This window comes from Miniopterus natalensis, chromosome 15 (assembly GCF_054644295.1).
Source record: "Miniopterus natalensis isolate mMinNat1 chromosome 15, mMinNat1.hap1, whole genome shotgun sequence".
NCBI lineage: Eukaryota > Metazoa > Chordata > Mammalia > Chiroptera > Miniopteridae > Miniopterus > Miniopterus natalensis.
In genome coordinates this window covers 39,022,598-39,045,352 of record NC_142095.1, presented here as the reverse complement: position 1 = coordinate 39,045,352, position 22,755 = coordinate 39,022,598, and the positions used below count along the sequence as shown (strand labels likewise).

General features: G+C 45.5%; 1 protein-coding gene across 1 annotated transcript in view; it reads left to right on the top strand.

Moving 5' to 3' along the window:
* ERC2 (ELKS/RAB6-interacting/CAST family member 2) overlaps positions 1-22,755 on the top strand; it is a 612,577-nt gene that overhangs the window by 388,089 nt on the left and 201,733 nt on the right. Inside the window, exon 12 of the mRNA XM_087825036.1 lies at positions 7,479-7,614. Coding sequence (XP_087681162.1) covers positions 7,479-7,614 — 136 coding nt within the window. The remainder of the gene's footprint in view (positions 1-7,478; positions 7,615-22,755) is intronic.

Genomic DNA, 22,755 nt, shown 5'->3' with positions numbered 1-22,755 from the left:
CGCGAAGGCTGAAGCCCTTAAGCTGCCGTCTTCCCTTCCAGACTCCGGCAGGTGCTAATGTTCTTGGGTAGCCTCCTCGCTGGCGTCTAGCTCACAAACAGTCAGGGTGCCCTGTGAAGTTTGGAGCCGTGCACCTGAACACGGCTGGGCTGTGGAGCAGAGACTGCGTCCTGAGGTCTGCTGTTCCGACTCTAGAACTTTCTGGGCTGCGTGGGAAAGGAGCAAGGGTGATGGGTGTAAGGAACTCGGCAGCCTTCTTCCACAGCACAGAGGGTAAGGGATGGGGTGGCCTCTGGTGCCAGACCCACTGAGAATCCCGCCTCCGCCACTCGCTTGCTCAGTGCCTTTGGGCAGGTTCCTCATCCGTACGAGGAGTCATCAGGGTTGCTGTGCGGACTGAGCAAGCTAATGGGTTATTAGCTGTAAAACACTAGAGCGCATCATGTGATGTGATGTGATGCTCGCCGCTACACGGCAGCGTTACAACTTGTCTAGACCCCGGTTCTGACACTAATGCCTCTGGTGGTGGAATAGTCAATAATCAATTAAAATACAAATAAATGAGTAACTACAAATGATGGTGTGTGCAATGAAAGAAGCGCAGTCTTAGACATTTTCGGTGAGGAGAGGGGGCATTCTTAGATTTGGTGCCCAGAAAAGGCCCCGAAGGGTGGAGTCAGCCGTGAGGAGCGCGGCTGTGGAGGGAAGGGACGCACCGCCGGAGAGGAGGGGGCAGAGCTGGCGCGCTGGGCGCCGAAGGAAGACAGGGCCCTGGGGCGGGGGGAAGGTGAGGATGGGGTGGGGCGAGGCTGGTGAGGTCCAAGGCGTGCGACTTTATTCTTCGGGAAATTGGGAACCCTTGGAGGATCGCATGCCAACAAGTGAGTGATCGGACTTGCTTTGAGATGCTCACCCTTGCTGCTGGCTGGAGAATGAATTAACAGGGGCCCCAGAGTGGAATCGGGGAGACCAGTGAGGAGAGTGCCGTGGTCCAGGCAGGAGGTGACGGCGACGGGAGCTGTGGTGGCAGCAGGGGTGAGGGAGAGAAGGCGCCTGCCCGCCCGCTGCTCCCTCAGCAGGGCAGCGAGGCCTGCGGGCCGCGTGGGGCGGCGACGGGAGGAAGCGGAGGGTAGGTGCGGGCCGGTGAAGGTGGCGGGAGCTCTGCTTGGGCTTTCCTGGGGGAAGCCCACTGAGCACACAGACCAAGGAGCCTGAATTTGTAGCCCAGTCTATGCTGAGAGGGTGTAGAACATGGCGGCACGTTTACTGTTTGAACGAGAAACATAATCACTGCAGGGCTGCCATTCTCAGGTGCACAGGACCAGCCCGTGCTGTCTGGGTCACCCGCTCACCTGGGAGGCGATAAACCCATTTGGTGACTAGTAAGCAGGGCCAGGCCTGTCAGTTGGTCCTGGCTGCTTGCCAAGAGGGGGACCTTATTATTAGATGGCCCTGGATTGATCACTGAGTCCGGAGGAGGGTGCGCACAGGCTTACCTCTCCCCTGCGAGTGCCCTGTGGGTGCTGCCAGGCCTGCCAGGTGCGTCTGGAGGAGGGGGAGCCTCGTGAGGAAGGGCCTGGCTCTCTCTGCTTTCTAGCCCTGGGGTCCTCCTACCAGGCCCTGCCATTTGCTCTCCTTAGCGTAGGCTTCCGATCATTGGGTCCCTTCACATTTGGGATGGCACTGCACTAATATCTGCGAAGAGGAGGTTCTTTGGGGCCAGAACGAGGGAGGAAGGAAGTCAGCCCTTCAGAACCTTCCAGAGTGGAAAATCTACGAGAAAAGCAAGGCCTTCTCTTGTGAATTGTGCCGACCTTCTGCTGTGTGACTGCTCCCTGGGTTTTGCTACTTGAGTGAGAGGTCAACGGCGGGGGAGGGAGACTAGACATGCCCTCCAGAAGAGAGTTTGGGGCAGCGGGAGCAGGCTGCCATGTAGAAAGCACTCACTGTGTGCCGGTTATGGTTTTCAGAGCCTTAGGTTTATTAAATCATTTCATTCCCCCACCCCCTTCCAGGAGATAACTTGCCCAGGGTCACACACTTTGTAAGGGATGCTTCTGCGATGACAAGGTGGCCAATCTAGCAACAAATTCCCCTCTTGGTCTCAAATGACTTAACCATTTTATTAGGCTGAGTGGGGGACAGCCTGGTGGAATCATTGCCCCTAAAGAGACTTCTGTTGTTGGAACCTGAGGTGGAAGGCTGAGCCTCTCTTTGCCTCCTAGAAGCTCATTTCTCAATTTTTTTTTTTTTTATCTGAACACTCCCTCCCCTTTAACACCTTCTTTCTTTAGCTATGTTAAAAGGTTCTGGGATGCTCTGCTGGCCATCCCAGATAAATATATGTCTGGGATGATAAATGGTATCTTTTTGAGGTGTGTTGTCATTGTGTGCTTTAACCGAGGGTGGCCCTGTCTCTGGGTTCTTGTGTAGCCTCACACACCATAGAGGAGGTAGGAATAGAGGAGACAGGAGATGGGAGAGTATCACCTCCAGGGAGTGAGAGGACCAAGGACCATAGGTAAGGAGGGGAGGAGGAATCCACCGAGGAGGAAAGCCAAGATGGAAAGCTTGGGGAGATAAGTGGGCACCTGCTCAAGGGTTTTGACAAGGACTTAGGCAGTCATCAGTGCTGGGAGCCAAACAGGTGGCTGCTTGAGAGGCTGTGGCAAATGCAAAGTCCAAGAGGTCTGGTTCATTCTGGAGCTAGTCCGGAGACCTTGGCCTGACTTATGACTCTTTGTGGGAGGAGGGCTGGATTCAAGTAGCCACAGTGGCCAGATACTTCCTCTCCCAGGAAGGAATATCATGCTCCTGACATTTAGCACATTTGTATGTGCTGTAAAAATACCTTTAGAATATTTATGATAGCTTGCTGAAATTTATAGCTATGCTGGAGTACTGAATGGTATTTACAAGCTTTACAAAACTGGGATCATCTCAGTGGTTAAAAGTAAGAGCTTTTATTATTGGAAATTCTGCATGCAATACTCATTGTCAGCTCCCATTGTGTGTGTGTGGCCCGTCTACTTGTGCAGTCGCCTCAGGATCCCAGCTCACTTACCACGCTTGTCGTGACCTTCCGGCAACACTTCCATTAGGATAACCTTCCAGGAATGCAACTCATCTTATTATTAAGAAAAGTACAAGTGGAAGTGAAATGTCTGACAAAAAGCGCTTAATAATGCATTCCAAAGCTCATTGTTTGAGGCATTTAGAATACCTGCTGTTCCGGTGTGGGAAGCAAGACGCTAAATATGTGTTTGCAACATTGCGCAAGACACGATTACATGCATGCTGTGAGCTAACGTGAAACAGAGGGGCCGTGCTGGAGTCTGTCCTAAGCATTTTACTTGTACTAGCTCATCAACTCTTCATAATAACCCTAGGAGGTTATTACTATTCCCATTTTATTTGTGAAGCTGAGGAACACAGAGGCTAGGAAACCTGCCCATGGTTGCACAGCTCGAAGGAGGTGGTTTCTGATGGGAGCCCGGCAGCTTGGCCCCACAGCTTATACTACCAGCTCCTGCTGCAGCTGCTGCTCCTGGAAGGCTCATGCAACCCAGAAATTGTCTTCCACGGAGGTTGTACCATTTAACACTGCTGGTTAAACCTCCATCTAGTTATGTATCCGAGAGAGAAGAAAACATGTGTACACACACACACACACACAAAAAAAACCAAAACAAAACTGGTACAAGAATGTTCAGTGTAACTTTATTCTTAACAACTTGGAAACAACCCAAATATCCATTTAGAAAGGGAATAGCTAACCCGACGGTAGCATTTTCCTAGGGTGGAATGCCGCTCAGCGGTAAGACGGACCTGACACACGATGACACAGACGGATCTCAGAAACCTTGCCCCGAGTCAGGGGAGTCAGACCGGCAAGAGCACACGCAGTCTGCTTCCCTGTATACACAGGGCAAGAGCAGTCAAAAAGAATTCACAGAAATAAACGTTAGAACAGCAGTCACTTCTGGGCAGGGGGAGGGGACACTAGGCTGGGTGACGGCAATGCTCTGTATTTCAACTGATCAAAAATCATTGACTTGTACACTTGATATCTACGCATTTTCTTTTGTGTGATTATACCCCCCCCCCCCCCCCCCACGCACACACACACACGAGTAAGCTTCTCCTTTTTGCCCAAACCCGTTCCCTTCCTCACGGGCAGCCATCGTTTACAGGCCGGTGTGGGGTTTCTAGGAGTTTCCGTTTCCATGCATGCTTGTATATATCCATCCAAACAGGCTTTTATATGTTACGATAAACAAGATCCGACTACATATATCATTCTGCTACCTGCTTTCTTTTTCAATTAGCAGTATGTCTTGAAGGTTTCTCCATCTCCATACTTTGGTTTTGCCTTAATCCTGTTAGCTGGCTTAGGGACCCGAATGCACATGGACTTGGTCTCAGCCATTTGCCTTGTGTGTGATGAGGCAGTTTTCAAATTTTCACTTTTGCAGCACTGTAATGAAGATTTTTGTACATATATATTTGTGCAAGAATTTTTGTAGGCTGCTTTCCTAGAAATGGGTTCGCTTGGGCAAGATGTATGTGCACTTTGGTGGATTCTGCCAAATTGGTTTCCAAAAATGCCTTTGTCAATGACACTCCTCCCGGCCACATATGAGAGCGCTGGATTCCTGCTTCCTCTCTAACAATGGATTTTTCCATCTTTTTAAGTTTTTGAGAGCAGATGGGTAAAGAATGGCATCTTGTTTCTGCTGAGATTTTAAAGGAAGAGAAAGTTTTGTTTTCTCTTTTATATACAAATATACATAAGCCCTTGGAGAAACATAGGCATCTCCTGGCCTGTACTTGGGGCCATGTGACTCTAGAGGCCTCAAAGCCTGATGAGCTCTTACCAGCAAGTTATGCCTCCATCACAGCATCTGAACTTCAGTTTTCCATTTTTCATTCTTTTATTTAAAAAAAAATATTCATAGCAGTTTTAGTTTAATAGCTATAAACCTGGAAAAACCCCAAATATTGATCAACATATGAATGGTTACTGCATTGTTAATCGATAATAATGAAAACAATAATAATGAAAGAAAGCAGACACAAAATGGTACATACTGTGTGATTCCATTAATCTATAGTAACAGAGCAGATCAGTGGTTGCCAAGCCTGGGGTGGAGGCAGGGGATTAATTGTAAAAAGGGCACAAGAGAACTCCTGGGGAAAGTAAAGGCTCTGTATCTTGATTATAGTGGTAATTACACAGGCAAAAAACCTCATTGAACTGTTCATCTAAAATCATGTATTTTCTTATATTAAACTCTATAGCATGAGTTGATTGCTGCTTACTCTTAAGTCAGGAAAGTTTTAAGGGATGCACAGATTTGGAGTTTGATTTTGCTTTTTAGATCGAAAAAACCCTGCAGTATCCCAGAGAGTAAGGTCTGCTCAGGAACTTTGTGGGAGTTCTTTAACTGTACAAACGATTGCAATTATAATCTGTTCTATTTATCACTGGTACTTGGGGGGAAAACATTTAGCAGTTAGTTCTATTTAAGGGTATGCTTCAAAGTAATAAAAAAGTATTTCTTTATAAATCATGTCTTCTAATTAAACAATCTCCCTAGTAACACTGGACACTCCATCACCTCCTATTCCTGTGCACTGACCTTATCTTCCAGGACCTAGAACATGTGCTTGCCCTGGGTTAGTGTGAGCTTTGGAACTACTGTACCTCTGTTCAATTAAGAAGCAAGAGGTCATTCTTAACATCTTTGTAGTAACCAAAAGATGCTTTCCTAAAAGTAGATTAGCACGTAGCCTTTGCTGGTAGTTTCATACATGTGCATTACTGTATCTGGTAAAAGCAAGGAAATATCAGACCGAAATAATCAAACTCAATAACGATTAAGGGGATGGTTAGTCTTCTTACCTTATATCCTCTTAATGAGTGTCACCAGGAATATTTAAATCGCTGCATCAGTTGGTTCTATAAATATTCTGAACCAACTGAACCAAATATTCAGTTGGTTCAGGATATTTTCATTAGAAGGGTTCCTAACAGAAGGTTTTCAGCTCAATAAACAATTCTCTTGACCTTTTTCTTGGAATGGGAGGGAGAAGACACGTATATAAATTAATGAGCACTAGAAATAAGAGTTTCTTGTTGAGAATGCTTCCATTTGGTTCTCGGTTGTTTCATTTTGGCATGTTTGTTGTCTATCACCCAGGTCTCACCTCATTCATACTTTCATGAGAGCAGTGATTCTCAATATGCTTGTTTGGGGCCGGGGCTCAGGGCTCAGTAACAGTGGCGGACTTTGCAATGCTGGGGAGAGTGGGCGAAGTGATAGAAAGGACCCCAGATGATTCTGCTCCGTGGCCCTCCGCTCTTGGAATCACTGCTCCTGAGCCCTCGGTACTGCCCTCCTGCCTCCCCACGTGTTGGATTAGATTTATAGCAGCTGCCGTGGACACGGTCGCCTAAATCTGTGGAATGTTTTGCTAAATGCTGCTGGTGAACTATTCCACGTGAGGCCAGTGCCTCCCCCTCCCCTGCTCTGCTTTAACCTGTGCTTCATCCTTAGTCTTTTACCTACTCGATCACTTTATGATTTTGCACTTTGACATCCCATAGATTCATTAAGAACTTTTAGCTCAAGCATTGGGGCTTTATTTAACATGATCATTAGCCAAAGCATTATTCTGTTTGAGCTAAGTGATGACAATGTATTTGATTGGAGCCTTGTAATTGTTATTTTAAAATCAAAGTAATGGATTATGATCTCAGAATAGAACAGGATCCAAAAGAATAGTAATAATTAGAATAGCAAGCACTTAGAAGAAAATAAAACGTCCCGTCACAGTCACAGACCACAGGGCCCTGTGCATCCTGAGTCCTGCCGACCTTTGCAGTTCCACCTCCTACCCTAGCCCACCCTGCCCCTCCCTTTGGGGTAGCGTCACTGCAGCCTTCCAGTTCCCAGAAGTAGCTCGGTTCTTTCCTGCCTTGGGAATTATATTTGCTGTCCTCCCTACCTGGAGGCTCCTTCGCTGGTGTTTTCCTTGGCTGGTTCTTCCGTCACCCACAGTCTTGTTTCCTTAGGGAGTTGCCCCTGGACACAGTGAGTGAAGTCAGCTGCTCCACCCCGTGGCCCGTCCACACTCGCTGCACAGCACATCGCCTCTCACAGCATCTGCTCGTCTCCTTAACATTGGGGGGCCTAAGCTGGGCCCTCTTGGTGCTTGTCTGTCTCTGCTGGACTCCAAGCTCCACGCGGAGGGTGGAGACTGTCCCTGCCTTATTCGCCACCGCAGCCCCAGTGCCATCCTGGTCCCTGGCGGGAAGTAGGTGCCCAGCACACGTGTGCGGCTGGGTGAACAGTGTTCCGAAGCCCCAACTTTCCCGCCTCGTAGCAGCACAGCCGCACTTAGCACCCCGGGGCACTGTGATAGCGCGTGGCCTCCGCTGGCTGAGTGTAACCAGCTCTGCTGACTTTCCTCAGGCACATGAAGGATCAGAGTAAGAAGGTGGCCAACCTCAAGCACAATCAGCAGCTGGAGAAGAAGAAGAACGCCCAGCTCCTGGAGGAAGTCCGCAGGCGAGAAGATAGCCTGGCCGACGCCTCCCAGCACCTGCAGGTGAGCCCGGGCCCCTCCGTTCCCGAACAGCCGGCCACTCCCTGTCGCTGGTGCGGGTGACCCCTGTGGGGAAACGGGCGCAGAAACAGGGGGCAGGCCTTCGCTCTGCATCCGGCCCTAACCGCCTGCGCCCGGGGCACCCGGGGCTTCGTAGCGAGGAGGGTCGTTGCAAAATGCTGTCCGAGGAAAGCTGGCTCTGGGGGAGCCTGCCGATGCGCCCCACATCCTCCTGTCCCTGTGCCTAACCTCGAAAGCCAAGGGCTGCACTTACATAGTTGGCAAGAAGCTTAAACCATAGAAATGTCTTCCTTTTAGAATTACGGATGTGTTTTGGTTTTAGTAGGAGGGAAATGTGTGCATATCATCACAGGTATTTGGGAAAGGATGCGTTAGGTTGATCTCAGTTTACAAAACTGGTTTTGTTTTGCTTAAAACTCTGAGGCTCTGAGACAGATCATTATTCTGTCTACTCTGTGGAGCACAGTTATCTCTGGATGGATGGCTCTCAGAAACCAGTGGACCAACTGAAAACACCAGTTTTTCCTCATTAACCATTCCTATTTTTGGCAAAGGAGCTCTCTCCATGTGCTCAATAAAACATTCAAGCTGAAACAGGGTGTTTGCTTTGAAGTTCTTTTATTTATTCCAGTGTGTCTTTAAGCAGAGCAGTTCAAGTTCAAGTTGGCTGGAGTTCATTTTAAATTTTGCTTATTAATTAGTGTCTTTCTCCAGTTATATATTAGGTTTCCTCCTTGGAGATAGAAGAAGTTAGATAATTTCAATATGTACTCATAGTTCATCTTTTTAATTGAACCAAAGAGAAATAAATTATCCCAGGGTAGGACATGCCTTGCACAGAGCATGGCACATGGAGCTTACTTAGTAGTAGTTTCTCTTTTCTCCATGTCCTGGAGGTGCCTTAGCCTTGGCAGTCAGGCCTCTCTGCACTGATGCCTGATTTAGATAGCACAGTATTAGAATCAGCTCCTCCGCTCAGTCCTGGGACTACCTTGGTCAGCATGGACTGGTAGCTTGTTTGAATCAACAGCTTCCCCAATGTTCTTGGCAAATTACACTGCAGGGTTTGGGGTCTTAGTTTCCCCATGAGTAACATAAGATGTCAGATTGAAGCCTATAGACTGAGGTTCACTTAAATTTGTAGAACATTTAATTGCCTTGCTAGGCATATATTCTCATTTATTCCTTACAAAAATGTTGGTGATTTTACATATAGTAAAACTAGTTTCAGAAACTCAATGAAAGGACATCCTAGTATGGGGTAGAGATAAACCTGACTCCAGGTCTTCCACTTTCAAGAAACTAATGTAAAGAAGTAGTAACAGTGGTAGGTATCATTTATTAAACTTTTCCATATGCTGGGTATTATGCTGTTTACTTTATAGCAGGTATTTAATTCTTATGTCAACTAGGTTAGTCAGACTCATAGTTGCAAGTGACAGGAACACAACTCAATGTGAACTAAGCAAAAAAGGCAACCTGTTGGCTCAGGTAAATGAAAAGGGTAGAGGTGGTCTTCAGACATGACTACATTTAGATATGCCAACTATGGCAGCAGGCATCTGTCTTTATTCTACTCAACAGTGTGCTTTCCTCTTTGTTGCCTCGATTTTCAGGAAGGCTGTCCACAATGATGCCAGTAATGGCCACCAGCAGCCAACGTAGAGTCCGTGAGCGCAGTCAGCCCTGGGGAAGGAGAAAAGGCCTTTCTTAGTAGTTCTAGACAAAGGTCAAAGCCTGATAGAATGCATGAACTGGCCAGGCCAGGTTCAGGTCATGTGATTACCTGGAACCTCGAAGACAGGGTTTATTTAACCTTACCCAAAGCCCATGGGCTGAGAGTGGGGACAGGTGATTTCCTATAAGAAAGAGAGTTCTGTTACCAGAAGGGTGCTGAGCAGGTAAAACTACCTCTGGTTGGTTTTTTTTCCACAACAGTGTCATATGGGGAAGATTATGGATATGGTGAGAGTTCTGGAGAATTAAGAGGGGGGAGGCAAGAAAACTTTGGGTGGCAGAGTCTTCATGGAACAAGTGGGTTTGGAGCTGAATGAGTTTGACATGGGAGGGAGAGAGCAGTAGGGAAGGCCCTCCAGGCAGGAGGACTATCACCAAAGGTACTGAGGTTGTACAGAGCAAGATACAGTCGGTGCACAAAACATAACAGGCCAACCGATCATTGTGACAATGAGGTAAGTATTATTACTATATTTCTTTAACCGATTGTGGAGGTAGAATGCCTAGGATTTGTTCCAAGTTTCAAAATTTACTGGCCGAATGTCTTTGGTCAGGTTACTCAACTTCCCTAAGTCTATAAAATGGGAATAATAATTGCATCTACTCCAGAGTTGTTGTGAGGATTAAAGTGTCAGTGCAGCCCAGGCCAGTGTGGCTCAGTTGGTTGGAGCATCCTCCCGTACACTGAAAGGTTGCAGGTTCGATTCCCGGTCAGGGCACATACGTAGGTTGCTGGTTTGATCCCCGGTCGGGGCACATGTGAAAGGCAACCATTAGATGAGCATATCCTTGGGTAAGGTTTAAAAAAAATAAATAATAAGTAAAAATAAAGTGCCAATGCATATAAAAAATTTAAGATTGTACTTGATACAAGCTATGCTCAAAGTAAGTGTTGATGATTAATTGTTATTATAATAATAAGGAAAAGGTAAAAGAAACATTTAAAAAATTGTCCATGATACACATGAGTATTTATACAGTTCTCTGATATGCAATGAACATCAAAGTTTCTGTCTTTTCTATATATAGTCATTTTTTTTCCTTTCTAAGAACACATCCAGTTATGGAAATTAATGTCTTGTTTTGACCCCTGAACTTTTGTATAGCAATATTTTCATAAGGGGCCTTGGTAACTACCTCATAGACCTATTCATAAAAGATAGCATGGTCTGGAATTGCTTAGTTGCATTCCTGACCACCCCAAATAATGGATAGCATTTGAAATGCAATAAAAAGTAATCACGATTAATTTTGATGAAAATGTCTCTGGTTAAGGTTAATAGAGAGTGAAACTCCCCCTTTCCTGCATTGTTAAGCAGATGGACTCGGATGCAGCAATTACTGCCTCTGAAGGCAGAACTTTCCTTTCTGGGGGCAGTTGGTTTTTTATGCTGCTGTTGTTTTAAGTGCTTCCTGTTTATAAGTTAGCCTGTTAAGCCCTTTAAGTTTCAGTCACCTGGGATCTGGTTTAGTTGGTTGGTTGGTTGATTGGTTGATTAGTTGGTGGTTATACGACTGGCTCTTACAAAATTTATTTTTCTCTACATCAGTGTTTTGTAATGGTTGGATGCCCTGGCTTCATGATTCCAAACAACCAAATAGGCATTACATCCAGAAAACTCTAAGGTTGAGTGTTGCCTGAAATAGTAATGGCTTTTGGATAATCTTCCAAGAGAGATTGAAGAGATTCAACCAGTTGGTTTGAGAAATGGAGACAAAGGATTAGGGAAATGCACTCTACTCACAGAGAGAACATAGTAAAGGGGCAGTGCAGTCATTCAGCCTGTCAAAAGGGACAAGGTTTGAAGAAATGGTTCTCTTTTATAAGAAAAACAGTAACATAAACATAATGAAATTCACAACTGCAGTGGCCTGAATGTATGAATGTAATAGAGAGTGGTGGGGATCACGGGGAATCAAGAGTCCATGCCTCATCAAAAGGTGTAGGGACCACCAAATGTTGGATGACTGTTGCCTTAAAGGTGGGCCTCGGTCAAGAGATCTTCTGATTGCCGTAACATGTGAATCTCTTTATGTGAAATCTGTGGATTTTGGAAAGCTGGTTCAATGGTTTTAAACACTCTGTGGGTCCAGTGAAGCACATGTGCAGGTGAATTGACCACTGGTTTGTAGCCTCTGTTGCACAGCCTGACCTCTGTTCCTACTGGGTTCACATGCTGTAAACAAAGAGCCTAAGAATGCACCCCAGCTAGCTCAACTTCACCCATCGGAGAGAGATGGCAATTTAGTGCCTGTGTCCTGAGTTCTTTTTTTGTCTGAAATACCTTGAATTATGTTTTTCAAAGGAAATACCCACAATCTATAGGAATAGAGAATGTTCTTGGTTTAACTTAAATCATTTTTTGGAGAACTGGCAAGGAGAGCAGGAAGGGAAAGATAAACAGCCGTAGAGCTGAACTGTCCAGAGTTCAAATACTGGCCCTTGTTATTGTTAATTCAGGATTAATTACTTGAGCAAGGCAGGGAACCTCTCTGACCCTCACCTTTTTCATCTGTCAGTGGGGATTATGATTTGTACCTTCCTGGGTGGGTCAAATAAGATGAAGTATATGAAAGAGCCTAGCACAGTACCTGACCTACATGGGGTTCAGTTACTAGAGTTTTCTCCCAAAAAGACTGCTAATGAACTTCTAAACATAGAAGACAGAGTCCATTGGAAGTATTGCCCAACAAATATGTTGTAATGATTTTATACTGATGAGTAATACAGATTTAGAGCACACACCAGTAAATGAAAGTTTCCAATAAAGTATTAAAAAACATTTTGGGCAATAAGCAGGAAAAATTAAAACATTTTTCCAGTTTATGTTGAATTATGTGTGAAAGTAGATGTGAAAGGCTGATTTTCTTGTGTAATTTTGTAGAACCCTTCCCCAGGACAGGGATGATGGAGTGTGATATTTACATCTGTCCTTGGGGCTTTGGGCTTCTGTGTGTACCCTTAGAGTCCACATGGAGATTTTTCAACAAGGTGTCTTTCCGGAGATTCACACTAAATCGTCGTTACCAGAACGGGATGCATATTTCCCCCTCCAACCTCTAGCTATTTCTTGCTGAGTAAATATGCCAATGTGAAATCCCAATGGACATCTTTGTAGATTTTGGCTGCATTTTTCCCTGTGCAGCTTATCAAGTTAATGAACTAACATTCTAAGAAGTGCACAAGCCAATATTTTATGCTCCTTTTCTGTTGTATGTCTGCAGAATTCTCTTCAATTTATTGCCTGAAAACTAAAGTCTGTTCTTGTGTGCTTCCGTTTCCAAATTATAGGTTCCCAGGGAACTGTAAAGTTTCTTCCCTGCTAGTGGTTAAACCCAAGTGTGATCGGTTTAAAAAGCAAATGAATGTTCCCATTTATTCTTGTCCTTTTAGTAATGTTCTAAAAAAAGATAAAAGCTAAAAAGACAATTTTATTTTTCAGTTTGTGCAACTCTGGACATCCGTATCTTTTTTCCAAGGGGGCTCCCTTTCCTCTGCCCCTCCAATTAGGGTTGGAGTCAGCTAGCAGAGGAAATATAACAAGCAACATAAACCTTACAAATATGTAGCCTTGGGCAAAACGTTATGGGGTTTGCTAAGTTGTTTTTTGCAGAGGGGACACTGATGTTTTAAGTAGCAATTTTTAAGCCTTAATATCTGTATGTTCATTTCTCCAAGTCACTGAGTTCATTTCTCTTCCAATTCCCTGAGCTTAAAACGGTTTCTCTAGCGGTGATCTATGCTCGTGTGTCATGGTGCACTTCTGAGGAGTGCCATTAGAGGAAACCCGACCAGCAGAGGCAGGGGATTCATCATTGTCAAAACACGTTTACTTAGTTCTGAGTCTTCATGGCTGTTCAGTAGGCACAGTGTGGAGTGATTTAGGGAGGCTCCACTTCAGCCATCTCATTCACATATGGAAAGATGAGAAAAGCTGTCTTAACACCAGTTTAAAAGAAAAATCCACATTTGTTTAAATTTTCATTCTAATTCAGTGGGATCTTTTTAACACAGTAAGTTGGTTTCGCTTGTCTTGTGATTTTTCTGCCTCGCTGGGTAGAGATTGGGACCTTCCATTAAGCTGTGGATAAATTCCATGATGGTGTTGAAACGTGGACTGAGAAGCATCCGATATGTCCAGACTCTGTTCATAGTTTCAGATGACAAAAAATACTCGAGTATTTGCAAGTCTGCAGAGCCCGCCAAGACACTGGTGAGTTGGACTGAGGGTTGATACAGAAGGGCTTTCTATCCTTGGGGGTTTATTTTCACATTTGCTTTTCTTTCACACTATCATCCCCCATGAGCCCAAAATGACTTTGGTTGCAGCAGGTCTCTATAGGCAGTCCCAGAAAATCTTATTTGACAATCAGCTTCTAGTAGCCTCGGGTTGGCGTCCTTACCGTTTGTAGTAACTCATGGACTGCCAGGGACGAGAAGGCATCTGTGCACTGTATTTGGGAACTAACCATTTCTTCGAAATGTTCCAAGAAGCCTGGTAAAATCAGGTAAATAGAACCGTTGTATGTGGAGTTTTTCTCCTTTTCTCTCAATACAGCATTGCTTGTTTTTCCAAATGGGCAGTAACTTGCATATTTCTTCTGAGAAAAGTCTTCTGCTTTTTCCTTAGGATTTGTGACTAATCCTCCACTTCATACAGCCCCTCTGTACAAACACAATATATTTCTATGGAAAAGAGAGCTTTACCCTTAATCAAGTGTTGCCTAATCTACCTACTAAATTACCCCCTGGAGACAGAGCGGGTCTCACTCTTCTTTTCTGAAGGGTTTTCAGGTTTCACTCCATTAGTGGCTCTTCAGCAGCCCTCAGCAAAGTGAGTGTTTGTTTGTCAAAGGCTGAAGACCCTGCAGGATGAAATGCAACATATTTATCAAATGAAATCACTGTTATTATGGGAGTAGAGTTGTAAATGCTCTGGAATGACAGAGCCTGAGGGGCTGGGGGCTGGAAAAGAAGCCTTGGTAGAATGATGGTGATCTCGGATTCATTTTGAGAGAGGTGACTACGGAGATGGGACTCTTTTCCAAATGTTAGCCCGCTTTGTGCCCGTTGGCCCCTGTAATGTCAGTTGATAAGGGGAGGCAGCATGCGTCCTCCTGTGATCTCCACTGGGACCCAGAAGCAGTCAGCCGTCTGCTACAGGAAAGGGTGGGCTGCGGCTCTGGGGAGGGAGGAGGGAGGGCTTGCTTTGTAGCGTCTGTTTTTCCTCAGTTTACCTTTAACTCTGACTTCTGGGCTTATTTTGAGGGAGCTTTGGGCTATAATCTGGAAACATCATTTTTACATGTGTATTAAAATCACCGCTGATGGTCAATTTAGTCAATGGTAACAATAATAGCACATCTCAGCCAGAGCCCTGTGTGCTCCACAAAGTGCCTGGTGGGGGGGGGGGGGGGGAGCTTCCTGCAGGATCCCCCCGTTGACCTTGAGGGTTGGGTGGTTAAGTTTGTATATCTTCATTTATAGGTGAGGAAATAGCCTCAGAGTTGTTCAGCGACTCATCTACAGTCATGGGTCTCATTAAAGGCGCAGCTCCGAGGAGGCACCGCGGCCTAAGAGGTTTTCTTACGAAGGTCAGACTAAGGCTCAGTCAGCTTTCGGACCCTGAGGAAAAGGCTTCCCCAGGCTTTAAAAGTTTCTGGACTCGGTGTCATTGTTTGAACGCCACCGAGGAATGAGACCTTGGAGGTGTGTGCTTGGGAGCATCTATATGCTCTTGCATTCTCCTTGAATCCATAGCACGTGCAGTATAATCTTCAGAGTGGATACAATAAAGGCATTACTGAAGGACCCACACGTTGAAGGCAAGCAGACTGAAAGGAGAAAACATTTCTGACAGCACACCTTATAAGTTTTTCAAAGGTAGAATTTACCTAATAACTCGCACACATGAGACTCAGTAATCCCTAGGGGGCAGTTGTGTTCCACATGCATCAAAAGAGCCAGTCCACTTACATCGGCTGTTTCTGGCCACGGTGATCACAGCAGGTTTACCCTGAGATATGGCTACTGGAGGTTAGTTGGGGGCCACCTGCAAATCACAGTGCCTGTCACCCTGACATCATAGATGCTGGTGTTTCAGCACATTGCTGCCAACGCGGAGACCTGGGCATGGTTAATTTTTAAAAATGTTCACTTTGACTTATGGCTTGTCCAAAGCATTGCTAAGCTGTGGATTCAGACACTCCAGATTTAAGGAAATGACAATCAATGACATGGGCAATGATTTAGATAGCAATCTTGTGAAAGGAAAATACAACTATGAAATCTGTTTCTAGTCACTTAGCAATCTCTTCTGTAATACACACTTGGGAAGTTGGTAATCTGAATTTATGATACTTTTAATTTCTTCTCTGCTATTACACTTTCCCTCTGCATTTTACTTCTTTATATTGCCTGGAAAAACTCTGCAAGGTTAAGCAATCATACGTTTTTCTTATTAGAAAAGACCTTAGACTTTATTTAATATAAGCCCCTTGTTTTGCTGATGAGGAAAGTAGGGCCTGACAAAGGCAAATAACCTGCCCAAGGTCCAGAGAGAGCTACTGGCAGAGGGAAGACCAGGTCCTGGGCCTTTCACAGCCTTGCTCAGTGCTGTGTGTGCAGCCCACTGGTTCCAAAAGATGTGTCTGCCTTCAGGAAGATTTGAACCTTGAACCTTTGAGCCTAGAAGTTGAGTGTGTGCTCCTCAGGGCTGGATATTAAATTGACCCTTTAAGAAGACATAGAATTGTGCCTTCACAATAAGCTAAGCTTTATGCATATTTTATAAACATTATATTATGTTATCTCCTATATCTCTTTTTAAAATTAGTGTAACTAAAGAAGTGGCAAATTAGTGGTGGAGAAAATTGCTGTGAGAACAGACTATGGAGTTGAGGACTTTTTAGATGACAAATAAAAATTGGTTTAAGTTATTTATAACTTTTCCACTCTTTCTCATCCATAAAGGGATGTCACCCATAAAGAGATGCAGGAAGTCTCTTGTCATGGAAAACAAGTATGGATTGCTTAGATAATTCAACAATAAGAATCATAGTTGCTACTTTTTACTGGGCAATGAACTAGGCCAAGGATAATGTCTTTGGTTGAGTTCCCAGGGAAACTGAGAGTCTAGGATTAACATGCAGGAGGTTATTGGGAGTGCTCTCAGGAAGGGAGAGATGCAGGATGGGGCCTGGGAGAAGCTGAACTGTGATGTTCCAACAAAGGCCTCAGCAGTTCCCATCAGTTGCTCTGGAGTTGGGGGTGACCATTTGGAAGGAGTTGACCCCAAATGACACGTGAGGGCTAGGCCTCTGTAGCCCCCCATGAATAAGTCAGTGGATGTGGGCAACCCCTGGGGAGGGTGTAACCTTGGGCAGGGCAGCTCTCAAGGAAGGCACATTCCTGGCATCTGAGAATGAGTGTCTCAGTCCAGGAGAGGGATCTGGGCAGTGCACCACCGTGTCCACAGCAAGCACCCAATGTGTTGCATTATCCCCTTTGAAACCCACGGCAGACACACACAGCTAATCTCAGGACTCTAGCCCATCCACCTTCAAATTTCTTTTCAATACAAGCGGCTATTAAGAAACCAATCCTGGTTGGCCAAGTTGCTCTGTACACACATGGACTTGTTTAATCTTCCCAACAAACTGATGAGGTTGCTACTGTCTCTGAAACCATTTCATAAATGAGAAGACTGAGACTTGGTGATGTTAGACAGGAAAAAGAGCCGGAATTCTTGTCAGATCTCAGTCACGAGTGGGACACTCCTTTCTCTCCCGTGCAGAACTGTTTCTTTATGTACTTTAGATGGCCCACAGTTACTATGGCAACAGTGAAGATCATGGTCAGGCCACTTCAAAAACAAACAGAAACATTAGATGGCGTAAACCTGGGCAAGGAGGCTTTGTGTGGGTCTTGTGGGGTAGCCGATAAGCTTCTTTTTACTAATGGGATAGAATGAAATGCTTCTTAAAGGCTTGTAAGGTTCTGTCTTCAGTTCAGCAAATAGTCTCACTGAGGTTTTTTGAGGACCCCTGTGTGCTGGACACTGTGCTATCTGCTGGGGCTTACAATCAGTAAGACAAGATTCTTTACCCTCGAATATCTCAGGGTCTTTCTTTCTGACTAAGGTGCCCTCCCCAGGCATCTGCTATGCAACAGCTTCTGTAAGTTAACTGGAACGTGCTGTCCTGGGCTGCTGCTGGCTCTGGGGTGAAGCCCTTTGAGGTCACAAGGAGATGTGTCTGCAGCTGGAGCCTTGGCCCCAGTGAGCCAGAGCAGAAGCTTCCAGAAGGCCTCCTGAAAACCACAGCTCTACTGTAGAGCTAAAAGTATCTGAGTGGGTGAGGGATAAGGGCACCCAGGGACTTGGGGATCTGGGTTCTAGTTTAGGCTCTATCTGGGTTCTATGTTAGGCTCAGTCACTGATTAGCTGTGTGACTTTGAGTGATTTTTTTTTCTCTTTGAGCCTGTTTTCTTACATACAAAGTGGTGGGCTCGGATGGGGTAAGGCTCCTTATAACTCTCAGTTCCTGGGGTCCTGGGACTCACTGAAGGATGCACCTGTGTGATGATTTTTAAAAAGCATCTGAGCCCTAGCCAGTCTTGCTCAGTGGTTAGAGCGTTGGCTTGAGGACTGGAGGGTCTCCGGTTTGATTCTGGCCAAGGGCATGCACCTCGGTTGCAGGCTCGATCCCTGGCCCTGGTCGGGGCACGTGCAGGAGGCAACCAATTGATTTATCTCTCACATCAACGTTTCTCTCTCTCTTCCACTCTCTCTCTGAAAAGCAATGGAAAAAATATTCTTGGGTGAAGATTAAAAAATAATAATAATAAAGTAAAAAGCACCTGAGAGGGCAGCTAATGGGCCAGTTGGGGATGCTGCAGCCCAAATAGGGCATTCATATTAGTGGTGGGGATGTCCTCTAGCTGGGAACCCAGGAAACCGGGAGAAGCTGTTCTCCTTAAGGACCAGCCCTGTAATATGTTATCTGGCTTAAAATATAATATATTCTAGGAACTCTTTCTGTTCTCCATTTAAAGTGCAAAGTCTACCATTTTGAGAAGTTTGCACTGTGCGCTAAAACATTGTATTTTCTTTCTTTAGTCGGTTATAATAATACATCCACCAATTGTTATGTTTTTGGTATAAGATAACGATTAGAACTGTGGCAGTCTGGACACAAGGTATATATACAATACAGGAGCTCCTCAGAATTGAACCACCTGGGTTCCAGACTTTTTTCTCAAGCGCAGGAGCTGTGTGGCTTTCAAATGTAATTGTTTGTGATGAAGACTCTTGTTTTGATAAGCCACTATGTCAATAGGAGCTATTTTTCGCCCCAGGACTCTGTGGGTCATAGTGAGCTGTGGGAAAATAGAAAAGAGACTAATTTGACAAAAACCGGGTTGATATTATCTAGGCTCCATTTCCCAAAGCATGTTTATCGAAGTGAAGTCCTGTAAAATACTATTAGGAAAAAGGGTTCCATTTGTCAAATGCCTTTGGAAAACAATACATACTCTGTTCTTCTCTTAGAGAATCACCATGCATATTATTAGCATGTTAAAGACACTGAGAAGTCCTGCAGTCAAGAGAACTGTTTAATATCCTTTAATCCAAATTTCTCCAAATTATTTGACAAAAAAAGTCTTTTTCTTTCTCTTTCTTTCTTTCTTTCTTTCTTTCTTTCTTTCTTTCTTTCTTTCTTTCTTTCTTTCTTTCTTTCTTTCTTTCTTTCTTTCTTTCTTCTTTCTTTCTTTCTTCTCTTTCTTTCCCTCCCTCCCTCCCTCCCTCCCTCCCTCCCTCCCTCCCTCCCTCCCTCCCTCCCTCCCTCTTTCTTTCTTCTTCTCTGAACCATCTAGTAACATTGCAGAGAATTCGTGTTTTATGGAACTCGGGTTAATGTTGATCTAAGCAAGTCACGGTGCTGATAACTGAGATGTGCAGCCAGCTCTTTGATTATAGCTTGAGGTCTAACAAACTCTGCAGTGATGCTTTTGACGAAGCATCATATTATCGTTGCTGAATCAGAATTCACCTGGGCATCTTGCGATGGCTTTGTGCCTGCCACTTGATTAAAAAAACAGTTCTGTGGGAACGATGGCCAAGAAAATTCTCCTTACGATATCCTTCTTAAAAACTGCACCTCATTAAAAAGACTTCATGTGAAGCAAAGTTGAAAAATGTTTGTGACAGGCATCGTGATATTTCCATCTATCACTCCTGCCTCTGGATCCGCATCGACTTCTGATTATAAGCTCACATTATGCTATGCCCCGGATCCAACTGGATGATGAATGTTTAGGAGGAAGATGTGGAAATTATTCCAGGCTTAAAATATAAAATTTGACTTTTTTAAGGTACCCATTGTTAATTCTCAGTGGGGTGCAGTTGGGACCCCTTCCTGCTGAAGCAGCCCATTGGCAGGGTAGAATATAGTGCTCTAGGGTCCTGGTTGGCTGTCAGAACCAATTCTACGGGCTGAAAATGAAGTACAGAGCGTCCCTGTGTCATTACCAGCAGGCTTGTTTTTATTTTGGTTGTACTTTTTTGGCCGTGAAAGGATCTTTATGAGAAATTAGAAAACCGCAAATTTGAAAATGTTAACAGTTAAACAATAAAACCTTGAATGTATGTCTCCTGGATGCCTGAGTCTGATCATAAAAGGGCCTGTAATTTCTGAATGAACTGCGCCTCTCTTAACCTGGCTCAATGATGGCTTTACCCTCTTATTCATCTTACAAGGCTGTTTTCCCCCTTCCTCTCAATGGGCGATTAAGGCCATACGAGACTGCGGCTTGGTCCACCCGGATAAAGTGTCACTTCACAGGAGCTACCGCATGTGCACTAGAGCCCACCGTTCGAGACCAGGGTAGTGGGTAAATTCCATCCCCGGGGACTGTGAGTCCTGGGGGTACATTACAGGTGGTGGGGAGCCCTTTTCAGTTTCAACAGTTTCTGTGACGTTTCAGTGCTTAAGGTTTATTTTTCCCCCCATGGAAACATAAGGTCACATCTCTATACTTTAAATGCTTATGAAATATATATTCATTCGTTCCCCGGCCATTCGTGTCGGGCTCTGCACTGACCTCTTGGGTTTCTGAGACGAAATCCTTGCTTCTCTGCACCCTTTCTGATGGACAGACCAAACCACGAGACGTAATCATATATAAGACATAGTAGGAGATGGGGGAGTGCGGACCAAAGAAAAGAAAATTTTGTAGGTTGTAAGTTCAGAAGATGGACCGTCTAAGAAAAGGCAGCCTGGCTTTTCCACCCAGGCGGCTCCTGCAGCTTTGTCTGTCGGGGTTTCTTGTAAATGTTCCCAGGGTGAGGCCGGGCCCATCTCTGGTTCCGATGAGCGCTTTCTCCCATCGTTTATGAGTTTGCAAATACCATTGTATATACCCAACTATAAGCTACCTTGATTCTAAAGCCACCTGCTATTTCTCAGAGACATTTCAACACTTTAAGTTTCAATATATAATCTTACTAAGGGTACAGATAAAGTAGTCAAGATGTCTACTTACAATGTTTGTCAATTTAGTTACATCTAAGATCACATTACTTTTTTGCCACTCTTATATTTATTGGTACAAGCTCAGTCAGACTCTCCACAGGCACCCCCTACCTGAGAGTCAGGGACCCCCCCCTCCCCCAGAGGGCCTTTCCCATCATCGGGTGCAATCTTCCCAGTCTAGTTGCCTTCACCTCTGAGTGGGTTGAGGCCAGTATTTTTGGAATCTCTGTGTAAGCCACTCACTGGAGTCTTACACTACGCCCCTGACATCCATTCACACAATATGAAAAGGGCTTGTTTTAGAATTTTTGGGGGGCTGCAAATATTTTTTCTCTCTTAATTATGCATAGTTGTAACTGCTTTTTGTAAGGTGTGTTTCTACCACACTAGTTAGGATCACAGGCTCCTGGGTTGACCCCTGATGTTGGTACTTGCTAGCTGTGTGACGTGTGACAGGTTGTTAAGTTCCTGGAACTCAGGGGATGCTAGTACCCACCTCCTAGTGCTGTGTTCATTCAGAAAACAGCATCCGGCACTGAGCAAGTGTTGGCTGGTGCGGGGATGGTGCTGATGAGGGTGTTGATGATGTCGGGTTGTTGTTTAACATTAGTACCTGTGAGGTTCCTCAGAGACCTGCCCAGAGCCTGCGGCACCCTGTGTGACTGGCCCTGATTTTCTTCGAGAAGCCCCTCTCCTCCCACTGTCCCCACTATGGACTGCTCCGGCACAGCAGCCTCCAAGCCTGTCCTGCCCTCGGATCCTGCAGCTTGCTCTTCCCTTGACTGGAACGTGCTTTCTTCAGATACATGTGTAACTGACTCCCTCACTTTGTGCAGATCTATGCTCAAATCTTTCTCTGAGAGCTCTAATTAATTATTCTTGTCATTTTTCATGTCCCAACCTTACTTTATCTTTCTTTGTCCTGCATATCCAGCCTAAAAATAATAATAATGCGCAGGTACCTGTGCCTGTTTCCCAGCTGTCGTTCCCTTGAGCACATGGGACTTGTCCACCATGGAGGACTCTCCCTTGTATCCGGAACAGGCTTGGCCTGTGGTAGGCGTTCAGTAAATATTTTTGACTAACTGAATAAATAAATTATTATAAGTAAGCAGAATGGAAAACAAGCTCTCATAGCACTTCTGTGGATTGGGAGCAGCAGCCTGGCACAGCGTGGGGAAGAACCGGCAGCTGTGTCCTGGAGGAGAGGGAAGGAAAGAGGGCTTATGCTGGGCAGCAGGGCCGCTGGGGCCAGGAGAGAGCGGGGGGGGGTGGTGTGCAGGGTGACCTGGGGCCAGGAGGAGCAGTGGGGTGTGTGCAGGGTGACCTGGGGCCAGGAGGAGCAGTGGGGTGTGTGCAGGGTGACCTGGGGCCAGGAGGAGCAGTGGGGTGTGTGCAGGGTGACCCGGGGCCAGGAGGAGCAGTGGGGTGTGTGCAGGGTGACCCGGGGCCAGGAGGAGCAGTGGGGTGTGTGCAGGGTGACCTGGGGCCAGGGGAGAGCAGTGGGGGGTGTTCTGACTGACACTCCATGGCAACCTCCTTGGAAGTGAGGGCCTGTGTCTTACTCAACTCTGTCATTTCACTGCCAATAGGCAATAAGATAATAATTTATTATTACCAAATGTAGGAATAGATGAGTGGCTGAATAATCCGATAGACTAACCATAAGTAGAGGAACACCATCTAGATTTTGTCACGAGGTTTGTTTGAACAGGGTTTTCCTGCAAGGCACTTGAAGATGGCCATCTCTAGGGGTCTGCCCTGGTTGCTTTTCCTGTCTTGTTTGAGCTGCAGGGGCACTGTCCTCACTGGCAGCTGCCTGCAGTGGCTGTCAGGAGAGCGGGGAGGGGC